This window comes from Neolamprologus multifasciatus, chromosome 12 (genome assembly GCF_963576455.1).
Source record: "Neolamprologus multifasciatus chromosome 12, fNeoMul1.2, whole genome shotgun sequence".
Lineage (NCBI taxonomy): Eukaryota > Metazoa > Chordata > Actinopteri > Cichliformes > Cichlidae > Neolamprologus > Neolamprologus multifasciatus.
In genome coordinates this window covers 20332168-20351372 of record NC_140450.1, presented here as the reverse complement: position 1 = coordinate 20351372, position 19205 = coordinate 20332168, and the positions used below count along the sequence as shown (strand labels likewise).

Sequence of the window (19205 nt, the reverse complement as noted above, 5' to 3'; positions counted from 1 at the left end):
CCATTACAATAATCTTAATAGCAAGATTCATTTCCTTTCTGTAATGTCTCCAGTCAGGTCTCTTCTCCTCTGCTGTGAGCAGATATCTGTTTGACTCGTTCACTTCAGGGGTCAAAACGCAGCTATCTGTCACATTTGGCAGCCATCTAGATACTCGCCTCAAGGTATCATAAATTCAATTCTAAATTTAACGGAAGTCCTCAGTCTATGCACAGTTCACATTTACTTCATTAAGGGGAGGCTAGATATACAGTGCACAGGCAAACACCCATTGGCCTCCCATTTAAATGTCATGCATCCAAACATCCAGAGGCCTTTATGTTTCCCAGCATTAAACCTTTCACACAAACAATACACTTTTTGGGGTTTTTTAGAGATGCAAGGCAACAAGGGAAAATAATCAATCATTCGTTCTGCCCTAAAGTCAGTTTAAATAAATAAATAAATAAAAGCAATAAAACTGCTAACAAATGAGTACATCTCTCACAGGACAGTCAATTACGTAATGACTTTATTGATGTTCTGTCTGGCTTGCTCCGCTGTATTCTACTGCACGACGTCAGCAGCGCTCACACCAGCGGTTGGGACTGCAGTGCACTGAAGTGTAACATAATGCAAAAGTAGCACAGACATGTTCTGACTGTAAATGTAAATGTATGCTGCATCCATAATACTGTGATTTTTAAATTAATCGTTAAATAAGTCATTTTAATTCAAAGATTTCTTTTTGTTTTTATTGTCAGTTTGCTACATGTACAGAACTACGGTGGCCCCTAGAGACAAAGCACATACAAGTTGTTCCAAAGCACGCACAAACTCCGAAGCACATGCAAACTCCAAAACACAATGGAAGTGCTCCAGGACGCTAGGGGCAGTGTTGAGCTCGATTTGCAAAATAAACAACAAGTTTGTTACAAACACATGGAGTTGAATGCCTGCGGAAAACACCTGCAAGGACAGAGCAACAATGCTTTATAAGAAAGGTAATGTGCAAACTGTTGTTTGTTTGATTTGTTTGTAATTACTATGAACGCTTGGTTTACGGTAGGGTGACCATATTTTAATTTCCAAAAAAGAGGACACTTGGCTCAGTCATGAAAAACTTGCTTAAAGAAACATATTTACCATATTAAAACGATGCCTTGTCTGTGCAGTTAATGAATTGTGAAATACAATATGTCATGCAGGCTTTTACAAGTCAACAAGAGCAAAAATAAATAAATCAAAAGCCTCGGAAATTAAATAATGGTACAGAAATAATACCTCATCTGCATAAGAAAAATTACCAGTACTGGGTCGGTACGAGGGAAATGTCTTTTGCAGTTCGTCTGAAAAGATGCACTTGCGCTTTGGGATCTTTTAAACATCATTATAATGATAATATAATAGGCGCTTTGCTGCGCGCTGTCTGTCCCGTTTGTGAACGCAGAACAAGCACAAAGCAGCAGTTCAGAAATGACGTCACACACATGGGTCCTCTGTCGGCCTATAGGAAAACCCGGACATTTTTATCAATCTCGAAAATCCACCCGGATGCCCCGGACAGAACGTGAAAAGTGGACATGTCTGGGGATAAGAGGACGGTTGGTCACCCTAGTTTACGGTGGAGTGTTAGCTAACAGTCAGTGTGCTTTGCTCAGAGAGAACCTCAACACTGCCCCTAGTGTCCTGGAGCACTTCTGTTGTGTTTTGGAGTTTGTACGTGCTTTGTCTCTAGGGACTGCCATACAGAACAACCGAAAAGAAGACTTAAGAATATACAATAGTGCAGTACTGCAAAATTTTAATTAAATAGAGTAGCCTGTGAGTTGTTCATGGACAGTAGTGCAACATCCATCTTCTTAGTGAGTCACACACACTTTATGCAGTTCAGAAAGTCAGACAGGAAGAACTCTTTGCTCCAAGGTAACAAATTTAGATATTTTTTTTCTTTTCTACACATGTTCCAAAAAGGATCTATTAAAGATAATTTTGATCGCTATGAAAGCCCAGAAATGGTGGGCTTTACTTGCCAGGCATTACATTTTAATTCGGGCACAATGCATTAGATGCAGATTTGCATCTTTTTCACTGAGATGCATTTAGGCTATATATCTAATATATACTTAACCCAAATGCCAAGTGTATCATATTGGATACATGGGTTTTAGTGAGTTTTTGAGAGCTCTACAAGCCAAATCTGGCAAAAAAAAAAAATACAAATTAAAACTGATACTTATATGTATTTTTTGTAATGTTTCAGAAGATTAAATAAAAACTCATGTTTAACTATTTGAATGGTTTGGGCTTTACAGTGTATCTAAAGCTGTGAATGCAAGCCCTGCTGTATAACACTACATAATACAGCTAAATTTAGAAGTGAAGACCCGTATAGACTCTGAGCACCATCAGAAGATGACAGTGTGTCAGGAGACCTCTCACACAGAAGCAAAAGGTTTTGCCCTGTGACAGTATGTTGAGATGTCAAAACACATCTCCAAGAATAATAAATATTCATCAAAATCTCCGGCACGCTCACACATACACACACACACATACAGAGTAAAGCAAAGCTGTGCACACACACACAGATAACTGAGGAGTAAATCTGAGATGCTCATTAAATTGTTAAAAATTCGTTTATTCGCCTTTGTTGTTGTTAAAATAGCCAAGAGGAAGCTAGATTAAGAAAAGAAAACACAAAATAAGAGGGAATGGAGGATCAAGCACCAATATACGTCCAAAAGTAACGAGGGGGGAGATATGTAACGCGGGAGGAGAGTTCAGTCACTTCCAGATATGGTGAGAGAAAAAGTGTGTGAGGAGGAGGAGAGAATGGGGAAGGCCCTGGTGGAGTGCTTTCTGCCCTGTCACACACCAAGGAGCCCCCTGAGAGCCGTGGGAGCGCTTAGCTGCATCACGACCTCTTCTCTGATTTCACGCTTTGATGCTCTTCGCTCTTAGCGGTGCAAACTGTTTCGGCATCGCGCAAAAACACCCATCCTGCTTTATTCATAATGATGATGCTATCGTGCAGCAGCGCGCCTGGTGCATGCTGCGGCTCAGCTGTGGCACCTTTCTCTGTACCATCCCCCCCTCCTGCTGTGAGTCCCTGCATTACTACCATTCCCCCCCCCCCTCCCCATTTGTCTTTCCCCCAGCTTTGCACCCTCCTTTGCTCTTCAGTTTCCTCACTCCTGTCTTCTGTGCTTTCCTTCCTATTTACAGTATTTACTTTAGCTTCATCCTAGCGCCTCTGTCAACAGCTCCTTTACACTGAGCAGCGTGTAATCACATTTGTACTACATCGTGTCAGTTTGACCGGATTCGTGTCTCCTTCTTCTGCCACCTCCGCAGAAGAAGAGATTGAAGCTTTGTGTCATATTTAAGTCGTATCAGTGGAGGCAGGATTTCTATGGAAATAACCTATTGTAGGGCTTAGAGCGCAGGGTTTAAAATGACTCAGTCCCAATCAATAATGATCCAACCTTCATTAACAGTACAGATTGTGATAATTCACATAAAATAGTGATGCTGTGAAACCCTGATAAAGGCGAGCAGTTGGACATGGTGACAGCAGGTTTGGTCCACGCACAGATATTCAGTCCCATCAAGCATCTCCCCTCCCTCAGTCCACCACACACATTCTCCCACACAACGTGGAGCTAGCTGGGCTATTCGAGCAGTGTAATCTCCGCAATGACGCTGCGATCTTACTGCAGTTTAGCCATGCTCAGCTGCCCCAGGACCGCGCAGCCCCACACAGCCTGCCAGCTGGCTCAGACCGACAGGGAGAAAGAAAGGGAACGATAGGAAATGAAATGAGACAACAAGGGAGGAGTGCTGTAGAGATGGAGTTTTAGAGGAGACAAAGAGTGAAGTCAGGACTCAAAGAAGGCCAGGGAAGGACAAGCGATCAAAAGACAAGAAAGTCAAGGGGGGGGGATAAAGGGCAGCAAAAGACAAGAAAGTAGGAGGGAAGTAGAGACAGCAGAGGTGGAGAGGTGGCTATTAGATGAAAACGAGATGAGTCAAAGAGAAAAATGAGGGGAGTTGTAGCTGTGGAGAGACAGTCTAAGAAAACAAATAAGTAATGAGAGGGTCATCTGTTCCCTTTGTCTGATGTGTCTGAGATGATAGCTAAGCCTCTCCCTGACTTTGTTGGTGTACTAAATACTACCATCCTCCACCTCTCTGCACCCGTCCACCCACAGCACTCTTCCTATTACTCCCATGTAACTTGGTCATCTCGCTGCTTCAAAGCCATCTCTCCTACTCTCGTCTTCCCCCGTTTATCCCACATATTGCATCTCAGCGTGCGTGTCTTCCCTCCTGCTTCCCACTTCCCACATCCTCCACTCTTGTTTGGGGTATTTACAGTATTTCACCCCCTCCTATAGCCCAGCACTTCATCTTTCACACTGAAGTAACATTAAAAGATTCCTGTGGGAAACCGGCTGGACCAAATTCAACTCAGTAATGGAATCAGCATCTTACTCATCCATCCTATTTGGGATTTTCTGTTTTTTTCATGCTGCATTATCCCATTATATTCAGCGGTCTTTACAGCATGCTCCTGCCTCTGCCTTCTATGGAGTCAATGAAGCTGCACTCAAACTGTGATGAAGTCTGGTAGAGCGAACCAAACACCAAACTGTTTTTTCAAATCTTTAGAATTTCTTAATTTTTCATATATTTTTGGGGGTAATTTTTAGTTTCTTAATCCTGAGGATGTCAACCTCCACTTTAACTCTACTATTGTCCAAATGCCTCCTCTGAAACACTTAAGCGCATATAAACAAAAATCAGAAAGCACATAAATAGCAGAATGTACATTTATTGTAATAACCCAATTAAAACTTGGGGTTTTTTTTCTTCAGCAGCATTTCTGTGTTAATAGACCTCTCTGCATTGAATCATACTTGTTATTAATCTCTGGCTCTCTTCCACAGCATGTCTTTTATCCTGTCTTCTTTCTCAAACCACAAACGGTCGGGGCAGATGGCCGCCCCTCCCTGAGCCTGGTTCTGCTGGAGGTTTCTTCCTGTTAAAAGGGAGTTTTTCCTTCCCACTGTTGCCAAAGTGCTTGCTCATAGGGGGTCATATGATTCTTGGGATTTTCTCTGTATGTATTATTGTAGGGTCTACCTTACAGTATAAAGCACCTTGAGGCAACTGTTGTTGTGATTTGGCGCTGTATAAATAAAATTTAATTTAATTTAATTGAAAAACATGAATCACCAACTACATTCATAGTAGATCAGTGATTAGGTTTATTTTGTTGACCTTATTTTGGAAGCAATATGTACTTACTTTAACTGTCACAGAGATGAAACACATACTGAGAAGACTGAGTGTAGTGAGAGTGCACATCCACCATTCCAGAAGAGTGACCTTGAGGGTATAATGCAGATGCAACCATAACCAGCCTTATCTAAATGAAACCTAAGTAGCTTCACATGCTGATAAATCTGACAAGTGTGATAACTGAACCTACAGACCAAGCTGTATGGACCACAGGTTAAACTGATCCTCGGTCCTTACCCGCAGACCACCAAAAAAAGGCTATTTCATGGTAAGACAACTGTGGCCAGTTAGAAGGTCCTTGATTAGATCCCTGCTCTCCTGGCCTGCATATTAAAGTGTAACTGGCCAAAAGAAGGTAACCAAAAATGCCCCAGAAACGTCCATCCACTGGAGCGTGAGTGTGTGAAAAATAAAGTAGTGAATGTGGGCTGTGGTGTAAAAGTGCTCTGAACGACAATGTCAGTCCATCTAAGGCTGTCACTGTAATATGAGATCCTCATTACCCAGTGAACTTAAAAAAACAGAACGTCTTATCTCGTTCATCTGCAGATTAAAGTTCATTTTTGAATTTCTGCACTTAAAGGAAGTAAAGAAAAATCCAGTGGCACCTGTCAAACATCAGTTGACACCATTTTGTTACCTCTAATTAAGTGTAATTAGTGTGTTAAACTCCGAATGGATACCAACAAGGTCATGGTAATTATGTAGGCTATGCTCAAACACTCACACACGCACACGCATGCACATACGCACACCAATCAACAGGGAGGAGCCTCGGGCTAATCAGCAGGATGAGGAAGAGGAGGATGGGAGAAGAAAGGAAAAGCACAGAGAATGGAGGGGGAGGGACAGGGGTGAGGGATGGAGTCACGAACAAGGGGAAGCAGAGCATAGAGCAAAAATGCCTGCAGGACTTTGCTTGGCAAGAAAGGAGGCAACGAGTTTACACTGATACCAAGGAAAGAGACAGAAAAATGAAGGTGCAGCGTACACAACATCTTGTGAGGCTTTAACAAAGTAGTGTTTTTGTTGATAAGATGACTCTGCTGCAAGTACAACCAACAGTACATTTTTCTTAAATAAAGCAGCAGTACAATAGTATTTGTCAAGCTTTCCATCACAACCTCCATTTTCAAAGTGCGTATCAGTTTTCCATCAGGTGTTGCTGTGAAGTTGATGTATTGTCACGTCTCACTGTGGCAGTTAGTATCTAAGGGCTGTGTGCCTGATTGAATGTCCTCTCCACTCTGGTACTGACACAGTGAGTCAGCCCCTGTACACAGCTCTGTGGTGATGGATTATGCACCTGCAGCTACTGGTACTGCTGAGACTCCACCTCAACCCACAGAGCACACAGGGAATATTAGCTACCCTCTTAATCCTGACACGGAGACCATTGGACCGAAACGCCTCATCTATGTGAAACACTGCTATAGGATAAGAGTGACATACTGTGTATAGCACAAACACATACATCTGGACCTGTTTTTCAAGGCTGTTTTGAGGCTATTTTTGCATGCTGTGTACTTATTTCAAACATGTGCACAGTTGTTAATTTTATAATGATCCTGGAAAGGATGTAGCTATACATCGTAGTGTGCTATTTAAACTCTATTCAAAGGTGAGAAAAAGGCCTTTCAGACTTATAATAACTAATTAAACAGAATAAAATACACACTGAGAAAAGGCCTTGCTGAATTAATAATGAAGCGAGTGCATTAATATCCAAAACGAATACAAAGAGGGGCCTTACCTAGCCATCCTGAGCTGGAGTTGGGCACACACATGTCTGTCTCTGCACTGGGCAGCACAAAGCCCACCACAAACACCTCCACCCCATCCGACATGAGTGCCAGCCCGAGCACCAGGAACAGCTGCCACTGGAACCTGCCGTGGCCACACTCCTGGATGATCAGCTCATATTGCTGGGCCAGCTCCTCCTCATCAGCCTGCCTCTCCTGTTCCAGCTCGCCACGGTCCTTTGTGCCATCAGACATCGGCTTCCCCAGTGCCACCTGGCCCTGCTTCTTGTCTCCTGCAGATGAGGGGATGCCCTGGTACTCGCCCTCATAGATCTCGTCCTCGTCGTCGTGGCCCTCTGTAGCATCACTTGAGCCCTCCTCATTGTCAGGGTAGCTCTCACCATCCTGCCTCGGCGGGTTCTGGTAGAAATCCTCATCTTCGTCCACCTCGTCCTGGAATCGAGTGTAGTTGCGGTGAGAAGAGTACTCATCTGTAGCACGGTCTACCGCCTTGTTGACTTTCTTTGTTGCGTGCTTTTTGGCCTCCTTGACAATGTCCTTGGCCCCCTTTACTAGGGAAGTCCTATTATTGTAGGTGTCCTCCATTTTGGCTCCAAAAGTAGGTCTTTGCAGGGGTGCTGATGGTGGCAAGAAGTAGAAGAAAGAGGGAAGAGAGGGGAAAAGGGGCAAATGTAAAGGCGAGTTAGAGGAATGGTGAGATCAGTGGGTCTTGGGATGTGGGAAGGAAATTCTTGAGTCTGCAGTCACCACAGGAGATTAACCACAATGGCTGTGGCAATCATGGACCAGTCTGAAAGACAGGAGGGAAGGGGAAGCAACAGACAGATTTTTAAAAAAGAAGAGTCGAGAAGCATCAGAGTTTAAAGAGAAATAAAGTCAGACACAGGAGATGCTCATCATGTCCGCCCACTATCATTAACTAACTTTTTAATTGTTGGCTTTTCTGCATTGCCCCAAATTTCCATTCAAAATAAAAAATTCATTCTCCAAAGGCGGGCTGTTTGTTCTATATTTCATGAGTTGCCCTCAGTTTTTGAAGAGATGATTATTTGAAACAGAGATGCTGAATCTGCTGACTCATGATCAGCTCTGTAAAGCAGGAGCTAATAAACAAACACTCTGCCCAAAAATCAATTTGTCCCCAATAAAGACCCGGTTCATTAAAACGGGAGCGACGATCCAACTGGAACGGCACTGTCATTTTTAATCCAAGTAAAGACGGGAGGATAGGAGGAATGACTGTGAGTGGATGCACAGACAGACACAGTGTAGAAACAATCACAGACAAGAACTATTCTCAAATAAAGTGCCTGAAAAGCTGCACAAATATATATGTACCTGCAAAAGGCACACATACCTAGAAAGAAGATCTCTCACTCTTAAACATGTCGTGCACATAAGTGAGTGTGAACACACATGGGCGCGGGGAAGCCATTTCCCATCTCTGCAGACTAGCGATGGGAGGGAGACCCCAGCTTACTGAAATGATGTATCATGATTTCATGTGAGTGCTCCGCTCTCATCATCAGCCAGTATTAAACAAATCAAGGAATTTCTAAATTTGTCTTAAATTACAAAACCTTGAATTGCTCTTTTTTTTTATTATAAAAACATTTGCAAATGCTATGGAGTGCATATTTATGAGCAGGGTGGGGATGGTCAGAGCTGTCCAGTGTGTGGGGTTTCCGTGTGACTACGAGTGGCTCGCCACAGCCTCTAATGAACACTGAAGCCTTGTCAGGAGGACACAAATCACAGGGCTGGTTCCAGCTCCTATAATGCAATTTTACTGGGCAAAATGACGCCGCTGTTTCAAGGTGACTCTACTAATCCCTTTTGGCGCATACGATAACTTCTGTGGTTACGAGCGTGCTCCCTTTTCTGATCATTTTTAATGCCTCCATTGACACTGGTGCTTCCTCAGATAAGGACGCGCATAATCAATCTGTCTCCTTTGTCAAAAAATTACATACAAAGGGCTGAGGTTGTGGTATCAGTTCCCTAGTTTCCCCCAAACAGCTCTCCTTGAGCATTTATGCATGAAAACATCAAAAAATAAAAATGAATTGTGAATTCCTCAGAAGGCTAACACCTTGCAAGGAGCAAGTCAAAGTTCACAGGTGTCAGAGAACCATTTATTTCTTTCAGGACTGAGTCGTGTCAGCCATCACACAGGCTCTTACCTAAAACGGGCACACGCAGGCGCTGCACGAGGCTGCCTGTCAGAGAATCAATGGAGTGTATGGTGAGACACGCTGTCAGTGGTGATGAGGCTCAGAAGACACCCGAGCACAGAGGCAACCGACCTCACCTGACCGCAGCTGAAGAGACCCCGATACCGGAGACAGCAAGAGCAATCGCATTCAAGCTGGGGAAACCACCAACTCTGCCTAACCTAAGCTTTCTGTTTTATTTTATTTCTACGCGATCTTCTTTATTTTTCGCAGTTCCTCTGATATTTTATGTAGGTTTATATTTTAGGCATGTTGATTTCCTCATAACACTTGGCCATCTCAACAGCCACAACATCAAAACCACTGACAGGTGAAGTGAATATTATTGATCGTGTTGTTGTAGTGCAGTGGTCTGCTGGGAAAACTTTTGTCCAGACATTCATGGGGTTGGATACTTTGGATGGCTATGGCACTCCCCAATGGCAACGGCCAAGTGCCAGACAGCACATGGGACCCCCAGAGGTTCTGTGCAAAGGTAGGTGGTTTTAAAGCTGCAGCTGAATATTTATACTTATAAGGAGCCACTGTAATGTTAATGAAATGTCCTGAAAATGAATGGAACAGTATCCATACAGTGTCACATGGGAAACTGTTCTCTGCTATTAAAATAAAAGGAGCTAATATAGTGTGCTGCTCTGAACCATGAGAGGGTGGCTGAAATTAGGCCTGGCTCTGGCGATACCCCTTGTCTGCATGATGGATGGTGGCCCTGCTTTTCTTAGACCTCTTTAAAATAGTAAAAGAAAATAGAAAAATCGCTAGGTCAAGTATCACTTGGCCTTTGAATTTCATCTGCCATGGACATAAAGACAAACTGAGAGATTAGTGTTTCAAGAGATTTATCCATGCATCCAACTGAGGACAGCTAATCTCAGAGGGGGTGATTAGTGTTATTATCCAGAGTTTGTGTGTTTGATAAGCTTAATGCATTTAAACACACTGCTGTTGCTTACCGTGAAACATTTGTCATAAGTGGCACAGTGATTAACCCAAGCAATGTGAATTTTGACAGAAAACAAAAAGATATTAATTACACGAGATTACACAGTAATGATGACAATAGTAATAAACAGCCTCAGTGAAAACAGCCTAAAACATAATGAACCAATTATCAGCACAGTGAGGGCTTCCTACTCACATTGCACTTTGTCAAAGGGATTGATGTGAGCGTTGGAACTAATCAACCGCGAGTCCAGCGGCCGACAAACAGACTGAGCAGACGCAAGCAGGTTGTTAGTACAAAATAAAAGGATCCATTTCTGTCCCTGGATTTCAGGTTCCCTGACCCACAACATCTTGTGGAGGCAAACACTTAATGTACTTGAAATAAAATCAATAGTGACCTTTTTGGATATGTGTGCTTATTTAGTACAGACTTTGCCTCTTTCACAGTACAATGAGTAAGTAGAATGACGCAAAACAACGAGGGCTGTGGTCTCCTTCTCATTCTTAAATCTGACTTTATAAGAATCCGTTTTATAGAATGCACGAGGCAGAAATATATTCGAAAAATGTTTAGAAAATAAAAAGCAAAAGGGGGAAAAAAGTGGCACAGCTATGAGGGCACAATACTGGCACTTCACCTTTTTGACCTGTGTATTTTGTTCACATGAAGTGGACGTATTTGGGCCCCTTAACTCAGAAGAACTTTTTTCCCACATTTTGTAAAATGTTTTGAAGATTTAGTGGGTTTTTGTACTGTTGAAGCACAATCATAAAGACCTCCCATCTCTCAAGTATGACTTGACAGAGAAAGCGACCTGCCCTTTCAAAGACGTGCGTAAGCACTGTGATGGTGTGACCAGTGGTTTGCTCTATTACCAAAAGGAGGAAAGAGAAAAGCAGGTCCAATCGCTAAAGTGGGCAGAGCCACATCATGTAATCCCATAAAAACGGAGAGTCCATGACCTCATCTGGAAGGCAGAAACCCAACCGGCCCGTGACGTCTTAGGAGATTTCATCAAACACTGATTCCATTACTGAGCAAGCGAAGGGGAAGAGAGAGGACAATGGCTGTACTGTATAGGAGAAATTGTTCCTCATGGAGTGTAACAAAACAGCAGCTTAGAAGCACTCAAAGATCCACCACAGATCACAGATGATGAATAAAAAAAATATCAATACAAATACACAAAAAAGGGTCTGCAGCAGGCTGATTATTTCCTTCTCAAACATAAAGAGCTGCCATTATTATTATTTAGAATGACTTCAGTCACTGTTATCTCAAGCCTGGAGATTATAAAAAAGTGTCATTTCTTGTTTATATTCTTACATAATTTATATTGTTTTGACTCTTCTTACTTAGACTGAAACAATTAATGTCTCCAGAAAAGCATTCAGGAGTGTACAAGCATTGAAAACCTAAAACCTAAAGACAGAAAGAAACCTCTGACTGGTCTACGCACAGCAAAGTGTGTCGTCTTGTTTGCTTTTCTCTTTCAACTTGATACGTGTTTGATCTTCTTTATGAAATATCACATGCCACTCCTGTCTAGTCCAAACCCTGTCTACTGGGTCGTAATGATGCAACAATTCAGATTAGGTAAGGGATGCAATATGTTACACAGTTACTGGTGACGTTTTACCTTTGCATGGTGCATATGTGTGCTTACAAAAAAATAAATCAAGCCACAATCACACGCACATTTAGGCTAACATGAGAGTGAAAAAGAGGATTCTTCAGAGCAAAACTGCTGGTTTAAACTAAAATAATGATGAATGTGGTGGATATCTACTTTCGCGTTAGTCAACAAAATGTACTGACAGACCTTCTTCTCTCTTCTACACTGTGACATGCATCATCAGACACACTTTGGAGTCCTTTCTTCTTTGCAGCATACAACAAAACAGTGCAACAGAAACTATCTCCACCTCAAAACATCTTTTTATTGCTGTTGAACTTTAGAATAGGAACAAAATTAGGAATCAATGGGTGCTTGTGGTGGAGACAAAGGGAAGAGGATGTTATGAATCCCCAAGAGACTTTTGTTTATCAGGTATATATCGATTTTTAGAAACAATGACAAGTGGGCCAAACGACTGAATTTTGCAGCTTGCAATCACTTCCATCCAGCGTGTTTTCACTGATGGAGCCCTTCAGTGTTAACCCAGCAGGACTACTACAAGCGGCGTTAGGACTGCAAACAAAGCACTCTGCCACAGATTTCCAGTTCACCGGCTGTGCGCCTGTCAATCGCTCGCTGCCTCTTGAGGTACAATTCATGGATGAGTCAGTTGCCTACTCCCGCGTCCTCTCCTCTTTTTGGCGGCAGTGCTGAGTGCTTTAACTGCCCCAGGGCAGGTGGCTGGATTGCAGTACAGCGTGAACAGTCCACAGTCAACAAACCCCAAAAAAGCTCGGCTCATGCCAAGGACAACTATTTTATGATACCACAAAGATGGGCACACGAGCTCATGAGCCGAAAGGAAAACTAAACAGACTTTATTCGAGTATATCTGACATAGATTTGACTAAATCTCACAATCTAAGACACACTGAAACCGGGGATGAATCCCCACTACATCCCATTAGTTAATTATGCTCGCAACCTACTTCAAGATAATTTGCCTTTACTCTTATATGAGGCAAATGTGAAGTCAGGGAAATAATCCCAACTTTTAACCATTCAATCATGAACTCGTGAATACAAAATAACCTGTCCCTGAGTCGCAGCTTTTATTTTAGTCAGAAATATCACTGAAAATGTGCTAATAAATTGATAGTCGCACGTGTCTGTGTGTGTGCGCCCGCGTGTGTGTGTGTGTGTGTGTGTGTGTGTGTGTCCTCATATTAGATACAAAAGGCGAAAAGAGAATTGCCTAACTCGGAAGTCTTACACTCAGCATGTTTTCAGGGTGGGAAAAAAAGTCATTACTTACCGTCATTTATGGCGAGAAAATTGGACCGAGCTGATTGTGAGCCATTGCACCGGACTCTGCTTTTGCTCTCAGGAAAAAGAAAAAAGAAGAAGGAAAAAAAAATCTTGTGGGCTTTTTACTGTAGAATAGGATCAGAGGAAACTGCCGGCGCACGACTGTTTTTCTTTTTTTTTTTCCTCTCTCTCTCCCTCTCTCTTTCTTTTTCGATGCGGTCCTCTCTCGCTGCAGCACTTCAGGGAAAGGAGAGAGCGAAAAACAGAGGTGGTGGTTGGGGAGAGGGAGGGCCTGTGTAATCAATAATTGTATTTCATTGAGTGATGCGGGTAATTCCGTCTGATGGAACAATCTAGTTAGGTGACTGACGCGCAGCACTGCAGCGCATGAATGCTAAACAGATGAGAAAGGTTTGCGCACATTCACTGTAGGGCAGCCCAGTATGTTCGTGTGTATGGGAACTACTTGCTCAGTCTTGGGGGATAGTTACAGAAGACACAGACTGTAGGACTTGTGGGAGTTGACGCCTGCCCATTTGAGCCGAAAAGATATGTTTAAGGGAAAGTTTTCCACTTCTTTCGAAAGACAAGTTGCAAAAATACCCCGACATCTAAATTCTGTGAACAGCAGAGATTCTTGCAACTCAGCTCCCCTCCGTCTCCGTCTCCCCTCAGAGTTAACCATTTTCATAAAAGTGGAGCTGTGTGGGAGCTCACCTTGGTTATGCAGAGTGGATCCTGAAGCCGCACAACGCATTTTAACGAAATCTCGCCTCTGTCCGTGGTGCTGACCGACCAACTCCTCAGCGGCCGGTTTACCTCAGATAACTTCTCAGAAAATGGTCGATATGTTGCAGGCACAGTCGTACTGTGAGCCACACATCTCTCTGAAAGTTATTCGCAAACATCGTCGCTAAAGTACTTTTATAGTCTGTCGCTTTCAGGGCATGCGGAAGCTGTGGAAGACAATCTGTAGTTTATATAGTCAGTACAACTGGTGCAAAATTATGACTGACTGCAAAAAAAGTGCATTGTAAACACGAAGTATCAGGGTTTTTTTCCAATCCCACACCTTTTCTGATGTTTGATCATTATCAGTACTTATATCCATACATAAACATACACAAGTCTGCATCCAGTAGAGGCAATTCACAAACCAAAACAACAGTCCACTAACTGCACCCTGAGATTAACACTCCTCCACGTCCCTACACTTGGTAGAAATGATATCTTCATATTTGTTTTTAAACTGTCGAGTTGATGTTTGTGATATTATGAGGGAAAACAATCAGCACCCACTGAATAATAACATAGATTAACAATAAAATAATCTGACGTTCTACAAATGTTGGGAACGCACTGATTATTCTTGTTGGGAGGCAATTCAGCGACTCACACATACAGCCGGAGTACTGGGGACCCCTGCCAGAGGCTTGTCTGTCAGTTTTAACAGATCTGATCCATAATTAACTTATCAATACCCCACCTCTCCACCAGGTTTCATGAACTTTGGTGAAGTAGTTTATGTGTATATTTGCCAGTTCAACAAACAAACGGCACTGAGAATGAAGCCAAACAGACACAAATACGCACACAGTCCACATCACCAATACATTTTTTATTCAACCCTTTTTATTGCACTAACACACTGTTGTCTTACTGGCATCAACTGTCACCACATTATCAGGCAAGGGAGAGCTTTATGAAAGGGTTTGAATCAAGAAAATGAATCATAAATGAACTTCAAAGCATGAATTTTGATTTTCAGTTGCCAGGAGTACTGTGTTTTCCTGTAAGACTGAAGTTCCTTAAAGGAGTGCAGAGGCACAACTCCAGCATAATGAACTCAGCAGACACATGATACAACACTGAAATCTGATCACCTGCAGCCATGCACCGGGAGCCAGAGATACTCATACTAGTGCAGGTCATAATTTCTGATTGTCTCTCTTGTTCTGTCACATTCTCTGTCAAACTAATGCTTCTCATGAAGCATTAGTTACTCAGGTTACTCTGGAAAAGACAACACACATGAAAAAAAAGGGTTTCACACTTTAGCATCGATCCCATATCTAAATACACTCTTAACTGCTGTACACAATTTTGCTTAAAATTCAGGTTTCACATTTTTTTTCATTTCAGCATCCCGTTGCTGGTTTTTACTTCATTTACAAGCTGCTAAGCTTAATTTGACAGTGTGAAGTAACCTGAGCAGTGAGTAAAGCCTTTGAATTCCCAATGCAGTTTAAGCAAGAGAAATGCTCATTTCTTTCATCTCACTAAAGACCACAGAGGGACTAATAGTATTGATGAACACCACACAAAGGGTGTGCAGTCCCGTTATAATAATTACATAACCAGTCACAGGCTGTTAAGAGATACCGAGGATCTTTAGATTAAGCATGATATAGCAACTGACAGTTCGCTGCTATGTCAGATACTACCCGCAAGTGACTCCTGGAGAAAGTGAGGGAAGGGGGGAAAGAAGACAAATACAGAGTGATGCAAGCAAAGGGATATTCAGCTTTTCAGTATTCACATCGTTTACAGCTGCAAATTACACCAGCAAAACCAGTGAGACACCAGAACACCGTCCACTGCAGAAAATATCTACAAGCAAGCTCTTTGATGTGTTACATCCAGTGCATCTAATTCTTTACTTTCATTATTCAAAAACTTTTTTTTTTTTAAAAATCAATCGCTTTTCCTGTTAATACGAAGGACGTGCCGTGAATAGGACAGCCTGGTTGTGCACCGTGACATGTTTGTAACGCTGGCTATGCATCATGTTCAGGACAAATGACAGAGAGTAAGATTTTAAATGATCCACACACTGTGTACTGAAACATGCATAACACAAAAACGTGAAGGGGAACACATACACACACGCTCAGACACACAAAAAGAAAAGCCTCTATCCTTTTCCTCTGAACTTGATGATTCACAGAAGCAGTGACCTGGGGTTTGGGACACACTCTGCTTTTGATTTGGACTTGAGAAGCCCCCTCCAAGCCCCGAGCCATAAGACTCCATTTACCACTGCTGTAGAGCTGAGGAGCACTTAGCTTAATGTACGGGACAGTAGAATGACACACACACACACACACACACATGCAGATCCTCATGGATTTCAGTATCTTTTATTACAGAAAGCATGATAAAGATGGGGTTTTCCCTGAGCTTTGGACATTTACATGTACGAACAATAGATGTGAATTTAATAAGATCTCATGCTACATGTAAATACAGCCTACTATTCGTGGTAGTTATTAGAATAGTGCCAGTGTTGGACTTTGTCTTGCCTTTGCCTGGCCTGTATGCAGAGTCTATAGGCAAGGTAAGGGATTTTTATACCACTCTGCTTGTAGTCTGATTTCCACTGACCAATCACGTTTGATCAGGCTTTCGTTGCAGGAAGGTAAGCAGTGTGCATGGACAACTATAGAGTGCTTACATTTGCTGAAATGAGTGTGTCAAACACTGACTTTTTATTAGGTTTCATAAATAATCTGCATTTGTAAACAATGACTACCATTTGAAACAGGAGAGTACCCCAAAACATGGCCATTGCCATACTTGGCTTGACTAAGCAATGGGTTCTTGACTGCCCACACTGTTATTGACAAATATTGGTAAAAACACCCAACACTAAGTTATGAACTTCATCCATCCATTCATTTTCTGCTTGCCCAATTCAGGAACATGAGGGGGGCTGGAGCCTATCCCAGCTGTTACTGGGTAAGAGGCAGGTGACTTAGACAGCTCTATCCATCACAGGACTAACACAAGGAGGCAGACAAGCATTCATACTCATGTTCATAGCTAGAGCCAATTTAGAACCACCAGTTAGCAAGCATGTTTTTGGACTGTCATTGTCATTGTTTAGTGACTACTTAACAAGGACACACAGGTTGACTCCACCTCCTCAGCTGTAATGCTGCTCTGCTACATGTGCTGCAGACAGAGATCCTGAGACCATTCAAAGAACTATGCGATGACACAACTGTTAAATTACGTCCTCATTAGTTCTGTTAAAAAATTTACTCGGCTAAATCTGTGAGAGGACAGCATCAAAAAGCTACTTCCAGCTGCTCTCTTGCCACAAGGGGCCGCTCATTAAGTTGAATTTTACACTAGATGTTCTTCCTAACTCAGCCTCAATGGGAATTTGTAGAATTGAACCAGCAACTTTTTATTTGCCAAGCAAGATGAGCCAGTTATATTGTCCCATATATAAGTCTGATATATGGATGTAGTACCTGCTGCATCAGCTTTCCTTGATAAATTACACTGGAACAACTGTCTGCTGCTTATCTTCATCCAGATTATAACAGATGTGGACACTGATGGTAATTGCTTATGTCTTGTGGAGATAGAAGCCCTGGTTAACTGATTTAGCCTCCATCTTTTGCTGTCCACCTCCACCGCTCATCTACATTCATACTGCTGACCACTTTATACTAGATTCAGCTTTAGTCATACTGCAGGGATACGTTTCGAATTTGATATAAGAAAATCTGTTGACTTGTTGCATCTCATCTGTGTGTAGGTATGTGTTTAGAAGTGCCGGTGAATTTGCTACCTAGAGAGCAAAACAAAAAGACACGGATGTCATTGATAGAGAGATGTGATGGATTAGAGTGGCCCAAGGGGGAAGTCCCGCTCCATCAACATGTAATGAAAACTAATTTGAAAACAGCAGGCAGCGATGAATAACTCTAAGATGAGTTCTGGTAACATTGTCTTCAGTGAGAGGTCATTATTGTCTCATATATGGGAAAAATTGGTTGATAACATTACGATTGATGATAGAACATTAGTTGTTGTCTTCAGGAGTTATGGCTGTCTGTAAGTAGGTCTGACTGAAAATCGATCAAGGGCAGAAACAATTTTACACCAAGTTTGTAATCCACCGTTCCACCATCAGATGCAACAGATGAAATGATGCGTGCTGGACAAAAGAAAGGGGATGTAATACCATACATTTCTGCAATCTCTTAAATTTAAATTCTCTGGGGGAAAAAATAAAAGTTGAGCAAGGAAAGGCTTGGTAACAAGGTAAACATGCAAAAGCTCAAAACATTATTTTCTCATTTCTTTTCTGTCTACCTTTGCAAGGTCCTGGATAGTCTAACGCAGCTGAGCTAAAATACCAGAGGGAAGAAAGTCAAATGGATTGTGATTATTGTCCTGGAACAGATTGAACAGGCTGTGGGAGAAGAATGTGAGCTGAATCCCATTTCAACACACAAGCCCAGGTGCATTTCTTTTACTGAGAGGAAGGTGAAATTCACAAAAGGGATCTAAAGAAAGCATTTAGGTGGTAATACCGGGTGTAATCTAACCACTTATCAACAGTAGTTTATCACTTTTTTTCTGCAGCAAAAGAAAAACATTTTGCAAAGAACGGAGATGGCTTCAAATAATTTGCCTAGATTTTAACTGTTGCTCTGTGTTAGTTAGATTAATTTAGATGTCAGACCTACACTTAACTTTATCTTATGCAAGATACAATTTACGGGCATTCAAGGCAAAGAAATCGTGTAGCAGACAAGAAGAGCCTGGGCAGTATTAAACACATCTACAGTTATCTGCCATGTGTTGTATTGTGCATTGCAAAAAGATGGCACAAGGGTCTAAAACTCCTTGCTTTTTTGGTTTTTTTCTTTCTTTCTTTTTATTTTGCTTTTTATATGCAAATCCTGTCATTGTCTAGTCTTAGCCAGTCCTTGTCATTTTAACTTTCCTACAGAGAAAGACAAGTGCAGAAAATTAGGAATATACCACAGCATGACAGAAAACCAGAAAAGCAAAGCAGCACCATGCTGGAATGACAAAAAAAAAAAAAAAAAAATCACCTCGAAAGAGAAACTGCAATGAACGCATCACTGAAACCTTTCAAAACACGTGAATCATCTGCTCCGAAATGGAAATAAGTAATCTGTGGGGAGTTACAGCTTCCTGTCATTCAACAGGAAACCTCCACTCCCCGCCAAGCAGCTAGGATTATCCTCTGCGCCTCACAGTTCTGGTTCAAATTCACAGCCTGC

General features: G+C 42.1%; 1 protein-coding gene across 1 annotated transcript in view; it reads right to left on the bottom strand.

The window, feature by feature from the left end:
* The window catches only part of sv2ca (synaptic vesicle glycoprotein 2Ca), a 30565-nt gene extending 16605 nt beyond the window's left edge, over window positions 1–13960 (bottom strand). Inside the window, 2 exon segments of the mRNA XM_085181392.1 lie at window positions 7040–7839; window positions 13163–13960. Coding sequence (XP_085037518.1) covers window positions 7040–7634 — 595 coding nt within the window. The 5' untranslated portion in view covers window positions 7635–7839; window positions 13163–13960.
* Window positions 13961–19205: the final 5245 nt, after the last annotated feature.